Source organism: Physeter macrocephalus, chromosome 14 (assembly GCF_002837175.3).
Source record: "Physeter macrocephalus isolate SW-GA chromosome 14, ASM283717v5, whole genome shotgun sequence".
NCBI lineage: Eukaryota > Metazoa > Chordata > Mammalia > Artiodactyla > Physeteridae > Physeter > Physeter macrocephalus.
In genome coordinates this window covers 33398875-33417508 of record NC_041227.1, presented here as the reverse complement: position 1 = coordinate 33417508, position 18634 = coordinate 33398875, and the positions used below count along the sequence as shown (strand labels likewise).

General features: G+C 40.5%; 1 protein-coding gene across 6 annotated transcripts in view; it reads right to left on the bottom strand.

The window, feature by feature from the left end:
* Positions 1–18634, bottom strand: part of PLCB1 (phospholipase C beta 1) — a 705446-nt gene that overhangs the window by 140498 nt on the left and 546314 nt on the right. For all 6 annotated transcript variants that reach the window (XM_024123662.3, XM_024123663.2, XM_028499214.2 and 3 more), the window contains exons 12-15: positions 13631–13713; positions 7316–7400; positions 5799–5976; positions 1291–1358 (exon numbers count right to left, since the gene is read on the bottom strand). In XM_024123662.3, the coding sequence (XP_023979430.1) occupies positions 1291–1358; positions 5799–5976; positions 7316–7400; positions 13631–13713 (414 nt within the window). The remainder of the gene's footprint in view (positions 1–1290; positions 1359–5798; positions 5977–7315; positions 7401–13630; positions 13714–18634) is intronic.

Here is an 18634-nt window from a genome sequence, read left to right as displayed (position 1 = left end):
TCTGTGCCTCAGCTTGCTCACCTGTAAAATTATGATAAAATCAGTCCCAACAGCATATAAGGTTTTTGTGATTATTAAATGAATTAATTTATGTGAAAGCTCAGAAAGGTATCTGGCACATAGTAAAACCTCGTGTTACTTTAGCTACTATTATGTATTACATACCACTTTGATAAAGTATTTAATAAAGAAGAAAGCCAATATTGCAGTATTCGTGTGGACAGACCTCTGTAGGCTGATCTAATATTTTCTCCCATTTTTAGAAGAGAAAATACATGGAGACATGGTTTCTTTTGAAAACTTCTGTAGCAATATTAAGGTTAAATGTTAATTGGGAAATATTCATTTGCAAAAGGCCATCCAGCTAGTAAGATAGTTTTAAAATGATCAAAAATCACTGACAAAAAGTTTACACAAGTGAAATAATTATGGAAAAACTACTCTGTAACAGTTTTCCTTCTGGATATTGAGTTGAAATTTAGTGGGGAAACATAATTAATCAAAAATTTAGACTATATTAAAGGAAATAATTATAAGAAGAAGAACATTATGTGAGAACAGCTTATTATTTATCTTTATTAACTAAAATGTAAAGATACAAATACTGAGACAGATACTTTCCAATATATTTGAAAGCAGATTCAGTTTAAACTTTTTGAACAAGACTAGAACAAAGTTTTACAATTCCAATTGACCTATCCTTGATTTGCTTCTGGATTCTGTGCAATTAATATTTCTGAGCTGTTGAAGTTATTTGGGAAGCTTGAGCTTATGTCAGTAGATACCGCTAGTGGTTCTAAAATTACAACGGGGAATTCCCTGGCGGTCCAGCGGTTAGGAGTCTGCACTTCCACTGCCGGGGACCTGGGTTCAATCCCTGGTGGGGGAACTAAGACCCCATAAGCCAAACAAGGGTCAAAATTACAACGAAATTAATGTCATGTTTATAAACATTTCTCCAAACCTCACGTCTTCTCTGGATTCTGGACCATTGACAGTCCATTTAATTGCCTCAAAAATTGAGGCGGGCAGTTGGAGGTCACAAATTTTGAATTCTTTCTCAACATACCACATTTGATGGAAGGCAGCCTCAGCAACACTGTTCCTTATAGAGGACTTTGCTTAATGCAATGCTTGTTCCTCTAGCGACCCGTTTGCATCTTCATTTTTCAAACTCTTTTCACCACTAGATGGCAGAAGGCGACCAGGAACTACATCCAGAGGGAGCAGTCTGGACGGGCAAGTTAGCTGAAAGCTTCTGTGACCAAAAGTCAAGCCCTAGAAACCTACCTCATCCATCGAAGACTTTTTACAGTCATCTTCATCGTCATCATCGTCACTCTCCGTATCAGCTTCTCCTGTCAAATTTTAATAACAGATCATGAAGTAAATAAGCATTTACAGGTTCGAGGCACATGTGACATGTGCATTACCCAACATTTCCTTGGAAGTTGGCCTTTTACCGTTCTGAAGTTATTCTTTTGGTTTTTAAAATTTTATTAATTATACTGACATTTTGAATATGGATTTTTTTTTCTAAATTTGATTTGTGAATACCATTTGAAATTTCCAAGCTCTATAAAAGGTGCTTGTCTTTACATTTTTATCTATATGTTTTACAAAACATATGGCATCGTATACAGTTAGCTCTCCCTGGTGCACATATCCTATTTTGATGTATACATGCTATTTTAGTGTCTCCATGACCCTAAAACAGATAAACTATCACTTTACCACCTTTCCCTCTTCTTCCTGGTCCTGACTCTTCTGTGTGATGCTTGGCCAGAGCTCAGTGACCTTGTAGCTATTTTTCCAAGGCCAGAGAGGACATCACAGAAGTCGAGGTAGAGGACAAGAGCTGGGACAGGAATGGAGGCTATAGTAGCACACCTGATTCTACACAACTGTAAGGTACCACCCGTATCCTGTGATTTGCCTGCAGGCTTATTTGGTGGAGGCATTGTGGTCTAAACAATGCACATATCTTTTAAAATGGAGCTATTCTGTTTAAGACGGCAGGATAAAATGGGTGAACTCTTAAAGTAATTATGCATGTAAATCTACCTCGGTCAGATATAATGCAGCTTCATATGTAGCCAATATACAGTCATTTCAATAGATTGTTTTTCTCTCCAAAGTGTAGGTGGATGATTCCACCAGCTTAAATAGTCACATTGGTATGAGGCATTACATTCTTCCCAGCTCTGGGATTCAGTCAGACCCAGTAATATCGCTTATGTAAAAAGATTTTCAAGTATAAAGTAAAGAAAGCATACTTTCAAATTGATTTGACTTCTGTCACGGTCCATACAATGCAATAGGATAATAAGCCCAGAAGATGGCAATATTGGTTCAACAATGAGGCAACTTACACGGGCCAGTACCTCCCCTCACTGCCTTCTATAAATTAGCTGCCCTGCGCGATCTCTGTCAATGACACTGCCCACAGCACTGCCTCCAAGAAGCTTATAAATGTTTTCATTTGGCTGACAAAGTTCAATCAATTACTAATGATAGCAGTTAGCATTAGTGAAGTAACATTTAGAGGGAAAAGATGTCTGGGACCAACAAGGCTTATTATTTGCAGCTTGTTTATTAAAGAAAGCCACCTACAGCTGCTTTATGACATTAATATTGTGTTAGTTAATAAGGGGAATCAATTCCACTTTGAACAGAAAACATAGCTTATCCTATTAGAGACATTCTTTTAGGAGGTTGACACAAAATTTTTTAGAGTCAAATTTGTTGCCTCAAGTTTTTGTAACTATTTATTGTTTTTTTTAATTAGAGAAGGGGTTCTTTTTATTGAGTAATTTAAGAAGTTTGGCAGGACAGTGCTTCATGTTACATTAACAACACACCAGAATTTCAAATAATCAGGCCATTCTCTAGTTTACGTGGGAAGGAAAGAATTTGTCATTCTTTGCTCTATGAGCAGGGACCTGATTTCTCCCTTATAAGTTTCTGGAGGAATCTTGTTGAAAAAAAAAAAATTATCCTAGTTCTTTAAGACAAGTGTACAGGCAAATGACTGGATCTCTTGGGGGAAGATCTGGCCAACAGGCGCCATGATAAGTAGATTAGCTTTGATATAAGAAACATGTTTTTCAAGTTATTTGAGTTCCCAATACTGAAAACATCTACAAACCAAATGGTAAATTAGCAGTGCTCTTTATTCAGGGCCCTACCTACATATTTAAATGTCCAAAAATTTCCATCAAAATAAATGAAAATTGCACAACAGCGTATGGGGCTAGTTTAGGAAATCTACCAAATTAGTAAGATTGCTGCTCTTTCTCTGAACTAAGCAATAATGTTCACTGCCTGTTAAAAATTGTTATTTGTGTTATGCATCCGGTTAATAAGAGGGAAGAGAACTGGGGAAGGCAGATGGTAAAACGACAAGCTCCCACATGCAAAGGAAGATACAATTTACTCGCTAACGCTCAAGAGGTAGAATCGTGCTGAGAAATAGGAGGCCTGTTAGTGACTTTTCGTTCCAAAACTTCAAAAAGAACATTCTCACTGAGAACAAAAGTTATTTTTGAAAAAAGAATCAGAATTGTGTAATAATGTTTGAAACACACATTTAAAAACTACCAAAAAAGAAAAAATCTTTCAAGGAATCACATAACGTCTGCGGACAAGGATGTTAATCTAAACAATAAAAGTAATTCCCTGGTGATGCAGTGGTTAAGAATCCGCCTGCCAATGCAGGGGACATGGGTTCGAGAACTGGTCCGGGAAAATCACACGTGCCTTGGAGCAGCTAAGCCCACGCGCCGCAACTACTGAGCCTGTGCTCTAGAGCCCGCGAGCCACGACTACTGAGCCCATGAGCCACAACTACTGAAGCCCAGGCGCCTAGAGTCCATGCTCCGCCAACAAGAGAAGCCACCGCAATGAGAAGCTCGCGCACCGCAACTAACAGTAGCCCCCGCTCGCCACAACTAGAGAAAGCCCGTGTGCGGCAACGAAGACCCAACGCAGCTGCGGGGGGGGCGGGGGGGGGATAAAAAAGTAATTGGTAATTGTAATGGAAAAATACAGGAAAAGATAAATCAGAGTCTTGGCCAACCTTTTTTTTTTTTTTTTTCCGGATTGCCGTAGAGTTTATATTTTAATTTTTAAAAATTATTTTTAAATCTTTTAATTGACATGTGATAAGTATACAAAAAAGTACATATACCATACGTGTACAGTGCCTTAACATACCAAACAGACCTTAGGAAACAGTACCCAGATCAAGAAACAAAATATAACTGTGTCCAGAAGCCTCCTTGGGTCCCTTTCAGTCACTTTTTCACCAGGGGTAACCATCTCCTGACCTCTAATAGTGCAGGTTAGTTCTGCTGTTTTTGTACTTTATATAGATAGAATCAGACAGTGGGTACTTATCTTTTGCATTTGACTTCTTTACTCAACATTATGTTTCTAAAATGAGATTCATCCATATTGTTGTGTGCACTGTAGATCATTATTGCTACATATTATTCCATGGGGTGAATATAGCACATGTATTTATCTGTTGATGGGCTATTCTGAATAGTGCTGCTTTAAGCAATTCTTCACCAGTGTCTCTTGGTGAACATCTACATGCATTTCTGTTGGGTATATGCGTAGGAATATAATTCTCTGGGGCAGAGGGGTTTCATATGCATATGTTCAGCTTAGCTTTTGTAGATGCTGCCAAACAGTTTTCCAAAATGATTATTCCAAGGTTAGCTAAACTTTTTATTGAAGAACTTTCTAGATTTAAGCTTAAAGTTTCCTTTGCTTGTTCACCCTCCAATCAGGGTGAACATATCTGTAATGCACTTTTAAGATTGCCAAGACTCTGACTAGAGTTGGAAAAGAACTTAGACTAAATGACAAATAATTCAAAGGAAATGGGTGACCACTTTGAATTCTTTTGTCGTCAGTCACAAAAATCTATTTCAACTTAAATCTAAACCGAAAATTAGTGACAGTAAATATCACCTAGTAGCTTTGATAGATAATTCAAGTACCTTTACCATTTCACATTTTAAAAGAGCTCTGTAGAATATGGATAAGTTGAATGGCCCAGAACTCTTCAGCACATCATCAATGAGAATCCATTTGATGAACATCTTGTGTCCAGACCTGTAGTTAATGTCAAGGGAACCTTGCCCTTGAGAAGCTTAAAATAACATGGTCACTCCAAAGATTATTTGGCTTATGTGGTAGCCAGAATTATGGCCTCCCCCAAAATGCCCATGTCCTATGAATATCTCCTGTGTCCTGTGAATACACTGCAAGAGGGACTTTGCAGATGAGATTCAGTTAAGGACCTTGAAATGCAAGAGATTATTCTAGATTATCTGGATGGGTCCAATGGAAAGACATGAGTTCTGAAAAGCAGAGGACCTTTTCCAGCTGTGGTCCAAGGGAAATACGATGACAGAAGAAGTGAGATGGGACATTCCTGGCTTTGAAGCTGGAGGAAGGGGGCCACAAGCCAATGAATGTGGGTGGCCTCTAGGAGCTGGAAATGCAGGGAATAATATTGCCTAGAGCCCCCAGAAAGGAAAGCAGCCCTGCTGACACCTGGAGTTTAGCCCAGTGAGGCCATGTGGGCCTTCTGTCCTGCAGAACTGGGTGTTCATATGTTTGTGTAGTTTTAAGCCTCCAGGTTTATAACAGAAGTAAAAAAAAAAAAACAACACGTTCTAAAACTGTGCCAGGTAGAAATGTTAAAAGTCCTTCTAAGTTAATTCCAGGGAAGCAATTCTTAAATCCATACATAATAGGGGAATGAGAGCCCACCAGCCCCTCACCAGCTCCTGGGGACGAGGGCTCAAACACACTGGAGGAGTCGCTGTACGTGTTGGAGGTTTGTTCTGAGAGCTTCTTTTTGCCACTTCCTTCTGACGATTTGTGGGATTTCTTCTTATTTTTCACCAAAATTTTGTACATTAAGTCCAGAGGGCTTGGAAGAGGAACTCCAGATTCCAGCTAATGGAAAGAAAAGACACATTCGTTAAAAACACTGTCCCCTCCTTTCAAGTTCCTTCCCCAAAACAAACTCCCAGGACTGCATTCGATACCAAGGGCTTCTAGATTATTCTTTACTACCTCAACACAGCTCATTAAGCTGCTCTAAGAGTGTCTTAGGTAGGGGCTAGTTCATAGCTCTTGCTTTTTTCACGTGAAAGGTATATTTTAATTACTGTACTGTAATTATTTTTCCATGAGAAATCTACATGAATAACACCACAGAAATGTACTGGGTGATTTGGCATGTTAACCCAAAGTTTCATGAGTTTTCTGATGGACCCTCTGAATCCAACCATCGTGATTTAGGACAGATAGGACGGCCTTGGATTGGATTTTCAAAGGATGGAAGCCAGTTAGAGTGTGGCATCTGCCAGGAGGATGGTAAAGACAGGCAGGCGTTTCCAGGCAAGCCCTTAGAATCAACTTTTCAGATGCAGCTTGCAAACAGCAAAATCCTCATCCTGGAACGAGGTAGTTAAGTGGCACATCTTCTTGGCATCAGCAGAAGTGGACCAGGTGGCTTTAGATTTCCTGGCTGCCCTGAAATTCAAGCTATTTGCAAGCCTTCTTTCTGGTGTGTCCAGCTTGTACATCTATGGGAAAATCAATTTCCCTTGAGAAGGTTATTATATATTGTAACAGAGAGCATGTAATGCAAGTCCCAAAACCGGTTATTTTTAGAAATCTATGAACTCCTGTAAGCAGGCCCTCTATTCTTCACTTGCAACCAGTCCGGGGACTGGTGTGAAATCATGCAAGGATGTGTGGAGACTGGGGAAAGGGTTGAAGATGGAAGAGGCTACTTGACGATCTTTCTGCTGCTTTCCTTCCCAAAGCAAGGATTGTTATCACGGCAATAGGAGGTCCGGATTCTGCTGGGAGAGTGCAAGGAAGTGAGGGGTGGCCAGCAGGGATAGGCCGGAATGTCATTGTTCCACCTTCAATGTCCCATTTTGCTGACCCATTTCTTTCAAAGGGGTGTGATGAGGTTCCCTGGGAGGTGGCCAGAGCCTGTCCCTTGGGACTCCCTCTGTGGGCTGATTGTGATTGTGGGAATTCTGCAGTCCTGACTGGCTCACATCTGGGAGTGAGGGAGGGAGAAAGCTGTGGGCAGAGGAAGAGAACAGATGCAGTTCTGTCCCCCTCAGGAGGTCCCTGCCGGCCTCCACTGGTCAGAGGGCTCATTGTCAACTCATACCAAGAAACATAAACATGGAAAGGATGTAAGGAAGTCTCTCCCTAATCCAATCATAAAGAAGGTGTGCGTTCCTTCGGGCTGAGCATCAAAACTGCTTACTGGGTACTTTTCCAGGGGCTCCATGAGAAGGGCGTCCCCGAAGATCAGTCGGCAATACTCTGCCATCTTGGCCTGCTGCTTTGGGCTGAGGGGAGAGAGAAGGAAAGGAAGCAAGCAAGAAGGTTATTCAAAGAGGTCTGACAGGATGACTTTGTGTTATCAATTACAGAGAGAGGTCATTTCCTCCTCCTACCTGTCAGGATTGTTTTTATTATTCTAAATCCCTGTTTACAATTCTGACTTGTGTGGATTTGAATGCCACACCTAGGTGGGCAGGGGAGGCTCTTTGCAAAGCTGAGCAGCACGGACATAGATGGAGAGGACAGAAGGTCACCTGCCTGTCACTGGGTGTTCGAATGTCCCAGAGTTAGAGACTCAGTCCCTTTTGCTTAATTTCCTGATTGTAAGTCAAATGCCAGATATTTGGGGGTGGGGGGTGGAACTCATTCAACTCTACGTGAATTCTTCGGTGAAATTTGTCTAATGGACAGAGCTGCACTGCAAAGAAGTGTTTACAAGGAGGTGAGGGAAGAGAGGAGAGGGAGCTGGACAGAGAGAGGGAGAGAGAATCTCAAAATGCAGAAGAGAAAATGCTGACAGGCAGAAGTGTGTCCACTTGGGAGGGGGCCCTGGAGGAAAGACAAGAGAAGTAGGCACCTTGGGGAAGGGTGTCTGCAGCTCTTTTGTGCACTAGAGGGAAGCAAAGGTGGTGTTAGCCTGACGAGGTGCCAGTAGGAACCTGGTTTGATTGGAAAAGGTTGGAGCTGCTGGGTTCACTGAGCTGAGCTCCAGGCTCTCAACCACTCGGGATCTATAAAACGCAGAGGAAAGTAATTGTTCTTGGCAAGGAGCAGAGGATGCTGAGAAGATGAAGTGAAGTAATAGATGAAAACACTTTGAAATGTATGACGATTGATCCTAGAGATGCAAGGCAGCCTCCGCCAGCTAGACCAGACAAACGAGGGTCCGCTCACATGTAAACACAGTTGATATGAGGGAACATCCTTAGTCTTTCAAAACTCCTGCTTCCCTTGACCTTTTAAAAAAGCAATTCTCATTCTGTAGGATGTTAGATATCATTATAAAGGTATCCAATTCCATTGAGTTTTATGGACTGTGATTTTGACCTGTAGGCTGTCGGACTTGATTTACAATAGTTGTCTCTATGTGCTGCAATGTTAATACGTTTTAGCAGAACTGGGGCTGTAGTAAGAATAGGTAAGTGATAAAAATCCTTCTTAACTACAATTCAAATCGATTATAAAATGTGTTTCTTATTTTCATTCCTTCTACCATGACTGTTAAACCTGGATAGTGAACTGCGTTTTCCTGGGAAGGGGGGTGCTTTGGGGGTTCAAATCATACTGCAATGGTCCACAGGGAAAAGCACTCTTTATATCACCCTTTTAAAAAAACATATATTTTGGGCATCAGATGAATTCTGTGGGCTTCAAATATGAGCCCAAGGTCACTTCTTTCTTGGAACTTCAAGGGGAGGCAAAGGAAAGATTCAGAGAAGCCCTACATGACAAACTCCCAAATTCTCATCATGCCTTTTTTGACCTGTAAGAGATTTTACTGGGCAGATCATGTAGCCCTCAGAATATCTTGCAGCTTTCCCCAGCAGTATCACCAAGGGAGGAAAACCTACCAATTGGAGAACTGATCCTGGAAAGCACTGGGGCTGGTTGTTTAGGAATGATGTGTTATAGTTAGGGAACAAGCAGAAAAGTGACTGATTTAGCAGAGCAGCCCTGGACATCCACAATTCAGACACCCTTGCTCAAAAGACAGCTGGCCCTGGGGCTCCACCAAGCCAGCGAGCTCTGTGTCTGTAGCTGAAACAAATCCATTTGTGCTGGGCCTACACTTTCCAGGTTGCACAAAAGAAATTGTCCAACCCTCCCATTTCACTTTCATGGAATGATGCTATTAAATAGAGCTTTGCTATTCCAAGTGTGGTCCATAGACCAGCAGCATCCACAGGGCCTGGAGCTGGTTAGAAATGCAGATTCAAGGCCTTCTAGGAAGGCAGACAAATTGAGTAGAAATCTCTGGGGAAGCAGGGCTCAGGGTTCTTAAGAGGCCTTCTGGGGGATTCTCATGCACACTCAAGTTCAAGAACTACTGTGATGGATGAACCAAGTCACCAGGTGCTTAAGTAGATGACACTTTTCTTGAGGGTTGGAACTTGAGAGCCCCAAGTTCCTTTGATCAGAGGCCTGGAGGCAAAAGGAAGGATTGTACCCCAACACCCTGCTTTCAGGATTTCTAGTGGAGCCATAGGCTCACCAGTAGAGGGCTTTCGGGGTGGTGTTCCAGGTGTCCCTAAGCAGGTGACAGGCAGAGTCCTCTGTCCTCTGTCAAGCTGTCCCCAAATCAGGCCCTGAAGGATTTTGCTGGAGCAAAATTTTACTCGATTCCACTAAAGAATCACCTGGGCTGTTAATGCTGCAGGTGGCAGGGCCCTGTGCCCAATCCCCTGTTACACTGAGCTGGGAGCAGAGCCCTGGAACCTTCATTTGTAACAAGCCTGCAAGTAATTCTGAGGCAGGTGGTTAATGGACTACGGTGTTTACAACTGTGCTCTGACACTTCACCAAATCACCTGGGGTCTTAAGAAAATGAAGATTCCAAGGCAAAGTCTGATGTGGGGCTCGAGACTGCATTTCTAACAAGCTCCCCGTCACGCAGATGCTGTTGGTCGATGGATCAATGTCACTTTGAAAAGCAAGCATCTGTGTCTGACCTAGACTTCTAAAAACCTGCTTCAGCATCAACCGAGTTGGAGAGAACAAGAGGCAGGTGTCCAAGGAGAAAGGAAAATGTGCTATTTGATAATCAGGCTCTTTGTGTTCTCCACAAACACACATGCCCACCTGACAGGGAACTGAATCAGAGCAGAGAGCAAACTGAATAGAAAAAGTCAGAGGAAAACAAAACAACTTTAATTGTGGGGCCAGAATCGCAGAAACAAGACATTGCATTGGCCACGAGAGAGCAAAAAAAAAATCCTGAAACATTTGGAACGTCAACATCAGCTACCATGGAGATGAAGCGAGAGGAAAATATTCACAAATACATTTTGAGCTTCAGGCCACAGCAGACCCATCTGGACACATTTAAACACCTGGCAAAGTGGTCAGTTTTCTGACCAAGGAACAGGCTCACATCTTCCAAGTTGAACTAAACCAACCTCCTTCTCTAGAGATGAGGGATCTACAACTCACGGCTGTTAAGGAACTTGTCCAAAATCTCACATTCTCTGTGGCTAAACCAAAGCTAGTGGTTTCTGCACTTGAATTCAGTGGAGAACTCCTTTAGTGAAAATGCTAGTTCACAAACTAGGTGGCCCATCAGTTAATTAGGACTTTAAAAAATTTTATTTGCAGAAATTCAAAAAAGGTGTGGGGGGGGTGAAGCTCAGGAATCTGCATTTTATGGGATTCTGATGTAGCAGGTGGAGAAGGATAAGTCACCAGTGGCTCATGGCAGCTTTCTCTTTGTTGTCCATGGATAGGTGATTTCAAATATTTGGAGAGAGAACCAGAAAATTAAGAGGCTTTCTTCCTTTCTTCCAGTGTGGGTTTGTTTTGGAGTACGGCTCAAGTGGGCTGGGGCCAGGGTTCTGAATCTGGTATTTTGTATACACAGCACAAAGGAGAAAAAAAAGAACTGCTGCTCGAGGTAACATATAGATTTCAGATATTTTGGGGGCTGTGTCCCTGTGTCACTGTGTCAGGTAGGATTCTGAGGATGTATCTAGTTTCGTGGGGAAGACTGCTGTTACTGATGAATGGTGTCTGCCACTGGTTCTTTCAGCAATGAGGTGGGATGGCCTGAAGGTCAAGCACAGGGTTTTACCAGCAAAGGAAAAGCTTGCAGGTTTTCTTTGGGTGTGTGATAGTCCACCCAGGAAAGAATTGTAGCTGAATGATGTTTATATGTGTGTGAGGCTCAAGGACAATGGAAATAGGAAGCAAAAACTTCCTTCCACAATAGAATTCAGTATCTCAGTATTTCACTGCCATTCGGTTATCTCAGTGGTTTGGGATCAATATCATGGCATCCAGGGAAGGTTGTTATCCTGTTTTCTTTTGTATTCATGCATTATTAATGAACTTTTAACAGCTAAATTTCTCACTTTTAAACCAGAAAGGGCTGTATTATGGTACAATCTTTTTTGATTTTGTGTTCAATGTGGATTTAGTTTTCATGCTCAGTTTGGCTCTCTGTAGAATTGAGGCTGAAGACTGAAAAAAATATGCTGTGGTTAAGGGTCACGAGCCACAAAAATGTGACCATTCACAGGCAGTTGCCTTGTGGGATGCTCTGGTTGTCTTAATTCGATGTTTGGAAGGCTGTGATGCTTTTGTTTAGGTGTGGGGGATGGAGTTCGTTAAACAGATGAGTTTTGAAGCCGTACTAGCCAGTTTTGAACCCCTGCCACATTTTAGCTGCATGACCTTGGGGAAGTAACTCACCCTCTTTGGGATTCAGTTTCATCATTTGTAAAATAGGGATAATAGTTATAATATTTATTCTTAGGAGCACCTGGCTTTGTGGTGATGGTTACGTGAGCTTATGCCTGGAACGCTGCTCAGCACATAATATATATTCAATAAGTATTAGCTGTCATTATGTTTGTGGTAGTGGTGGCTCTTGATACCTCTCTGGCTGCATGGCAGAGTCCAATGTAGCAGGTATGACTATCAAGAATGGAAGCAGAGTTTTTCATTTTGTCTAATTTATATAGAAACATTTCTTGAAGAAAATAAATGTGCTAGATTTGGAGATATTTCTCCAAAAAGGAAATGACTGATTGTCTAGGAACTAGAGTGCCTGAAAAAAAAAGGTGCTAAGGCGTTGTTAGAGCCCAATTACAAATGGACAGGCCGAGATGAGGAAAGTCACATGCAAATCAGAGCTGTCACAGCAAACGAAGTACTAAATACAGTACCTAAAGAGGTTCTCCCTTTAGTTAGAAAAGAAATAGCAGTGAAACAGAATACATTCTTGTCTCTTCAGTTGGCCCTCAGAAGTGGTAGAAAAACTATATGCCAAATGATTACATTATTCACTGTATGATTGTTTCCTAATGAAACAGAGTCATGAGCTGGTAAATGTAGTATGGATTTCCTGAGGGCAAACTAGAAATACAGATAGTTATAATTTGGTTACTTCAAAATAAGGTCTTTCTCTACGTATACATTAACAAATGATCACATTGAACTACTTTGAAATTCCTCAAGCTGAAATTTGGTCACTACCTAACTGGTTCTTTAAGGTTTAGTAAATCCTTTAAGAATTAGTGAATTGAAGCATGTGTTGCAAATTAGTTGGATAAAGGGAATCAGTGACCTGGGAAAGATTTTTGATAGGAAGGAGGATAAAAAAGGATCTAAGGAACTTGTGAGCCAAATTAGGATAGGTGTTGTAGGCTTTTAGTTGAGAAAACTGGCTTAGGTGGTTGAATGAAACAAAGGGCTTCCCAAATGCTCTTTTGAGCAGTGATGGTCACTACAACATAGTCTTCAGACATTAATTCCAGGGACTAGAATTTTAGTTTCTTGAATATTGACTCAGTAATAGATGAGAATCTTTCATGTTGAGGCTCTTTAGATTGAATAACTATATGATAAACTAACATCCACGTGTCTGATGTAGATGTGTCTTACTCTGATCCTTTGTCATAAAATGAGTATAAGAGTTAAGTCAAAACTACCTATTCTTTGTGTAGCTCAGCAAAAAGTGCAGGCTATTGTGAAATAGGAAAATATTTACAAGTACTAACAAACAGGGGAAACCAACGAAAACAGGAAGGAGGGAGAATTTGGTGGTCTGAGTTCTATGTAAGTTCCAAGTGGCAGAATAGAATTTCTTTAATTTATTTGGTTTTCTCTACACCAGCTCCAGCATGTACAGAACTGGCCATTTTAGGGTAGTAAAACTGACTATAAATCTGCACACAATAGAAGAAGGAAATGAAGGAGGATTATAAAAGTGGTCCCCTGAAATAGACACACCTGTTATACAAGGAAATGGGTTTCACTGCATTGTAAAAAGAGGAGTAGTCCTTAATTTAAATGCTACCATGGCATGAAAATAGATTCCACAAGTCCAATGGATCTTTTTAATGTTAATGAGATTTAAATGAATGATTTCCATTATATACAGATGAACACATGCCATTTAATATATAGCATAATTGAGGAACATCATTAGTAACATCAAATAATCTTAAATCTGATGAACAATGACTAAACATGCCCTATTTGGGGAAAAGACTCCCTATTGAATGTGCTGAATACTTACGAATCCACGTGGTTCTCAAATGAAAGCAGAATTGGAAAAGGTGAAGTCTTAAATGCACACTCAGCAATGGCTTCTATCACTTCCTAAAAATGAGAACACCTATATTCAATAAGCCAGAATTTTAATGTGTATAGTTTTTTCTTTTGGGTTCCACCCTTTAATATCACTGTCTTTTTCATTCATAGAATTGTATCAAATGGCCTAAAATGGCTAGAAGCCGTTTGCAGGCTGCTGGATTATAAATTTTCTTACTCTTGATTTAGGAAGATAAAAGAAAGAAAACTGGATTTGGGTGGAGAGGGAGTCATAACTGTGAGGGTGAAAGGTTCTCCTCTTTTGCAATTATATCTACTTTTTTTTAAATAATGAAAGAAATCAGATCACATTATAAAAATTTTGGACAAGAGAAGGCAACATTTTTCACCCACAAATTCACCCTTTGAATCAAACCACTGCTGGCACTTGGTTATATTTATTTCTAGTTTGTTTTTCGTATATCTGTATAACTTACTTTTAACTACAGTAAATACTCTATTTGTATTTTTAAACATCGTTAAGAGATATAATTCACCCATTTAAAGTGTACAGCTAAATGGTTTTTAATATTCACAGGGTTGTGCAACCATCACCCCAGTCTAAGTTAGGACATTTTTATCACCCCCCCAAAAGCCATGTCCCCATTAACAGTCACTCCCCATTTCCCCAACCCCACCCCACAGACTCAGACCTAGGCAGCCACTAATCTACCTTCTGTCTCCATAGATTTGCTTACTCCTAACATTTCAAATAAATGGAATCATACAATATGTGGCCTTTTATGTCTGGCATCTTTCATTGAGCCTGCTTTCAGGGTTCATCCATGCTGTAACATGTGTCAGTACTTCATTCCTCAATCTGTATTTAGTAAAAATGTATAGGTCATAGTTTTAGTATCTGTATAAAATTCTAGGGAGTGGCAGTATCATAACTGATTTAACCATTACCCAATTGTTGGACAGATATATTTTAAGAGCTATCATTCAAATAATTCTCCAAAGAACCACTTCATATTTTTCCCTGATATTTTGAATTATTTTCAGGGAATGAATTCTTAGAAGGGGAATTATTAAATTAAAGAATAGGAATATTTTTACAGTCTCCTGTGTTTCTCCAAATTACTTTTCCTCTTAGATTGCCTACAGTAATATATGAAGGACCAGATTTCAGTGAATATTCACCAGCTTTGGGCATTAGTTTTTCAAAATGTTTTCCTTATTGAACTGGTATTAAAGGATGATCTCATTTATTTTATTTTTAATTTTTTTTTTTTTTGTGGTACGCGTGCCTCTCACTGCTGTGGCCTCTCCCGTTGCGGAGCACAGGCTCCGGACGCGCAGGCTCAGCGGCCACGGCTCACGGGCCCAGCCGCTCCGCGGCATGTGGGATCTTCCCGGACCGGGGCACGAACCCGTGTCCCCTGCATCGGCAGGCGGACTCTCAACCACTGCGCCACCAGGGAAGCCCCTCATTTGTTTTTAATTATATCAATGCCAATACTCCTGTGGCTTCACATCCATTTTTTTTTTTTTTTTTAGTTACATTTATTCTTTACATCTTCTCCTCTCAAGTAGGAATTTTCACTCTGATTCCTTATGCCTGAGGCTTTTCCATTATCTTCTCTACCTTCCTTAAACAATTCATAGTTTGCTTTCTATCCATGCCAGAAAGCTATTTCTCCAGCCCCAGAGTATAAATAAGGCTTTCTAATTCTGTACTACATTTGCATATATCCTCTAAGAAGGATTTGCCTGCATGGAGCAAAGGAATCACTCACTGTTTTTTAAAAGTGAATCCACAGATTGCCTTTCATACGTTATGATAGTTGTTACCATCAAAAATAAGTACACTATAAATAGTAAGCAAAGCCCAGATTTTAAACTCTTTATTTGATTTGTTTGAGTACAGGCTTTGGAGTCCAACAGGCTTGTGTTTGAATCCTTCTTATCCTTACAAGCTGTGTGACCTTGAGAAAAATAACTTAATGCCTATGTGCACTTGGCTTGCTGGCCTGTAAAGTAGGAGTGATAAGCCTCATTCCACAAGCCTGTTGCAAGGATGCAGAGAGAGGAGGTAAAGGACATAGCTCGCGATGGGCAGATATTCTCAAAACAACTAATGTTACTCAGCTTGCTGGTACCCCCCTCCCCATTCACCCCAAACCCAACTAATACAAACTAGAGCTGCCATTAAATGAGCATTTGCATTCCAGATACAGATCTTATCTCCTGCTATAAACATTCCCTAAGGAAAATATTATCTGTCATCTTACAGATTATAAAATGGAAACTCAGAGATATTAACCAATTTGCCCAAGGTCACAGAGAGGAGAGTCCAGGAAACCCCAGGAAAGTTTGTCTGACTCTAGAGTTTATTCTCTTAACCATTTCAGTAACTCCCATGCAGCTAATGACCTTAACCAACTAAGATCAAAGCCCTCAAAAGAATTGCACAGCACTATTCACAGTAGCCAAAAGATGGAAACAACCTAAATGTCCATCAACAGATGAATGGATAAAGAAGGGGTGGTACATATTTTATGGGGTATTACTCAGCCATAAAAAAAGAACAAAATAATGCCTTTTGCAGCAACATAGGATGCAACTAGAGATTATCATACTAAGTAAGTCAGAAAGAGAAAGACAAATATATGATATCACTTACATGTGGAATCTAAAATATGGCACAAATGAACCTATCTACAAAACAGAAACAGACTCACAGACATAGAGAACAGACTTGTGGTTGACAAGGGGGAGGTGGGTGGGGGAGGGATGGATTGGAGTTTGGGATTAGCAGATACAAACTATTATATATTGAGAATGGATAAACAATAAGGTCCTACTGTATAGCACAAGGAACCGTATCCAATCTCCTGGGATAAACCCTAATGGAAAATAATATTTTAAAAAATGTATATATGTATAAAACTGAGTCACTTTGCTGTACAGCAGAGATTGGTACAACATTTTACATCAATTCTACTTTGATAAAAAAAAAGAATTGCAAATAGATATCTAAAGGAAGTGGGTAGTAAGTATGGGGAGAAAAGGGGGGCTAGATTTTGTTTATTTCCTAAATTTGGCCCTGTTTTATTTGCTACTGGAAAAACACATGAGAGCCATTCTTGATTCCTCTTATTATAACATCTTTCAATTCATCTGTAATCCTGTCCAAAATATAATCAGAATTTAACCACATAGCAGCACCTCCACCTCTATCATCCTGACCCAAAAACCCTTGCAGTAACTTCTGGGATAGATTCTGTCATCATTCCCACATCTTCACTACCCTTCCTGTGAGATCTGTTGACCATAGGCATGGCTCTGTGTTTTGTTTTGGTTGCTGAAATGCATGTGAAATGGCACGTGGTTCTTTTGAGCAGAGTCTTCAAGAGCCATCTTGGGTTCTGTCACCTTTCTTTCCCCACTGCTGTGAGACTGGTGATATCACATATTGGGGCTGTTCTTTCTGTATGGATTGCAGACAATATTGATGGCAGCAACAGTCAACATCTAACCTGAGCAAGAAATAAACCTGTGTGGTTCTAAACCACCGAGATTCTGGAGTTTCTAGTTTTTGCAGCAAAACCTAGTGGAGGCTGACTAATAAAGCTTTTAGCTGCTTCTATGTTTGCCTCCTGTACTGCCTACCACAGCCAGAGTGATTGCTCCTAAACATGAGTCAGATGATTTCAATTCCATTCCTTTGGAGTAAACTTTCAATGGCCTCCAATTTCACAGAGTGAAATCCAAGTTCTTTATCAGATCCTGCACCTGCTATCTCACTAAATACATCTTCTTTTCCATTGCTCACACTGCTACAGTCCACTGACATTCTTGCTTTCCCTCCAATAGACCAAGCATTACTTCATCTCTTTGTTCATCTCTCATTTCTTTGTTTATCCTTGTTACTTCTTTCAGGAATACTTTTATCTGACAGCAAGGCTTACTTCCTTAATTTTGAGGGGTGGTGATCTCTGCTTAAATGCCACATTACCAGGGTCTTCTCCCACCATCCTGCTGAAAATAGCATACCTCTAGCCCTTCTTTGCCTTCAACACTGATTAACGTTGTCTTAAAGGGATATTTCCACGTGCCATGTGGTGTGTTTATTTTGATCTATTTCTCCACACTAGAATGTAAGCTTTTTGAGGGTAAGCCCTCAGTTTTCTCCATTGCTCTGCCCCTAGGATGTAGAAACTACTATGGAGCATTCTAGATGCTCACTAAATATTTCCAAATGAATAAATGGACTCTTAAAATCATTAATAGAAGAGAGACACAATCTGCCTACTTGTGTTCCCATTTATTTCTCTACTGACTCTTTCAGAGGACAGCACATTTTTTCCATAAAGGGCCAGGTGGTGAGTATTTTAGGCTTTGTGGTCTATATGGTTTCTGTGGCAAGTATTCAACTCTGCCTTTGTAGCCCCAAAGTGGCCACAGATAATATGCAAACATGTGGATGTGCCTATGTTCCAACAAAACTGAATGTATGATAGCAAGTGACAGGCTGAATGTGGGCTGCAGAAGATAGGTTGTCAGACCCTGGACTGGTCTGATCATTGGCCTAAGCAAATCTTAAAATTTGACTGTAACCAAAGGTAAATGTAATTTTGTATTATAGAAATTTGAATGTTGATTCCATACTCAATAGCCCGGTTAACTTTAATAATTTCTTGGGCAAAATTTCCAATCTAGATCAAGTCTTAAATTTAAAAAAGTCTTTCAAATGATAGTGTAATTAGTCTTTGACAACTTTGGCTATATGCAAACTGCTCCAGTTGCTCTTAATAATGAACGTTGATCGTAGACCCGCCCCATCACCGTTTGGGCCAGTGAGAGTCAGGCCTGAAGGTGAGTGAAAACCCAAAGGCCTATCTCTCTTTATCTTTAGCCAATGAAATGTCCATGTTTTTCTGGGCCTCCTCTTACAGACACCTGTAGAGAGTTCGTGCCCCTACCT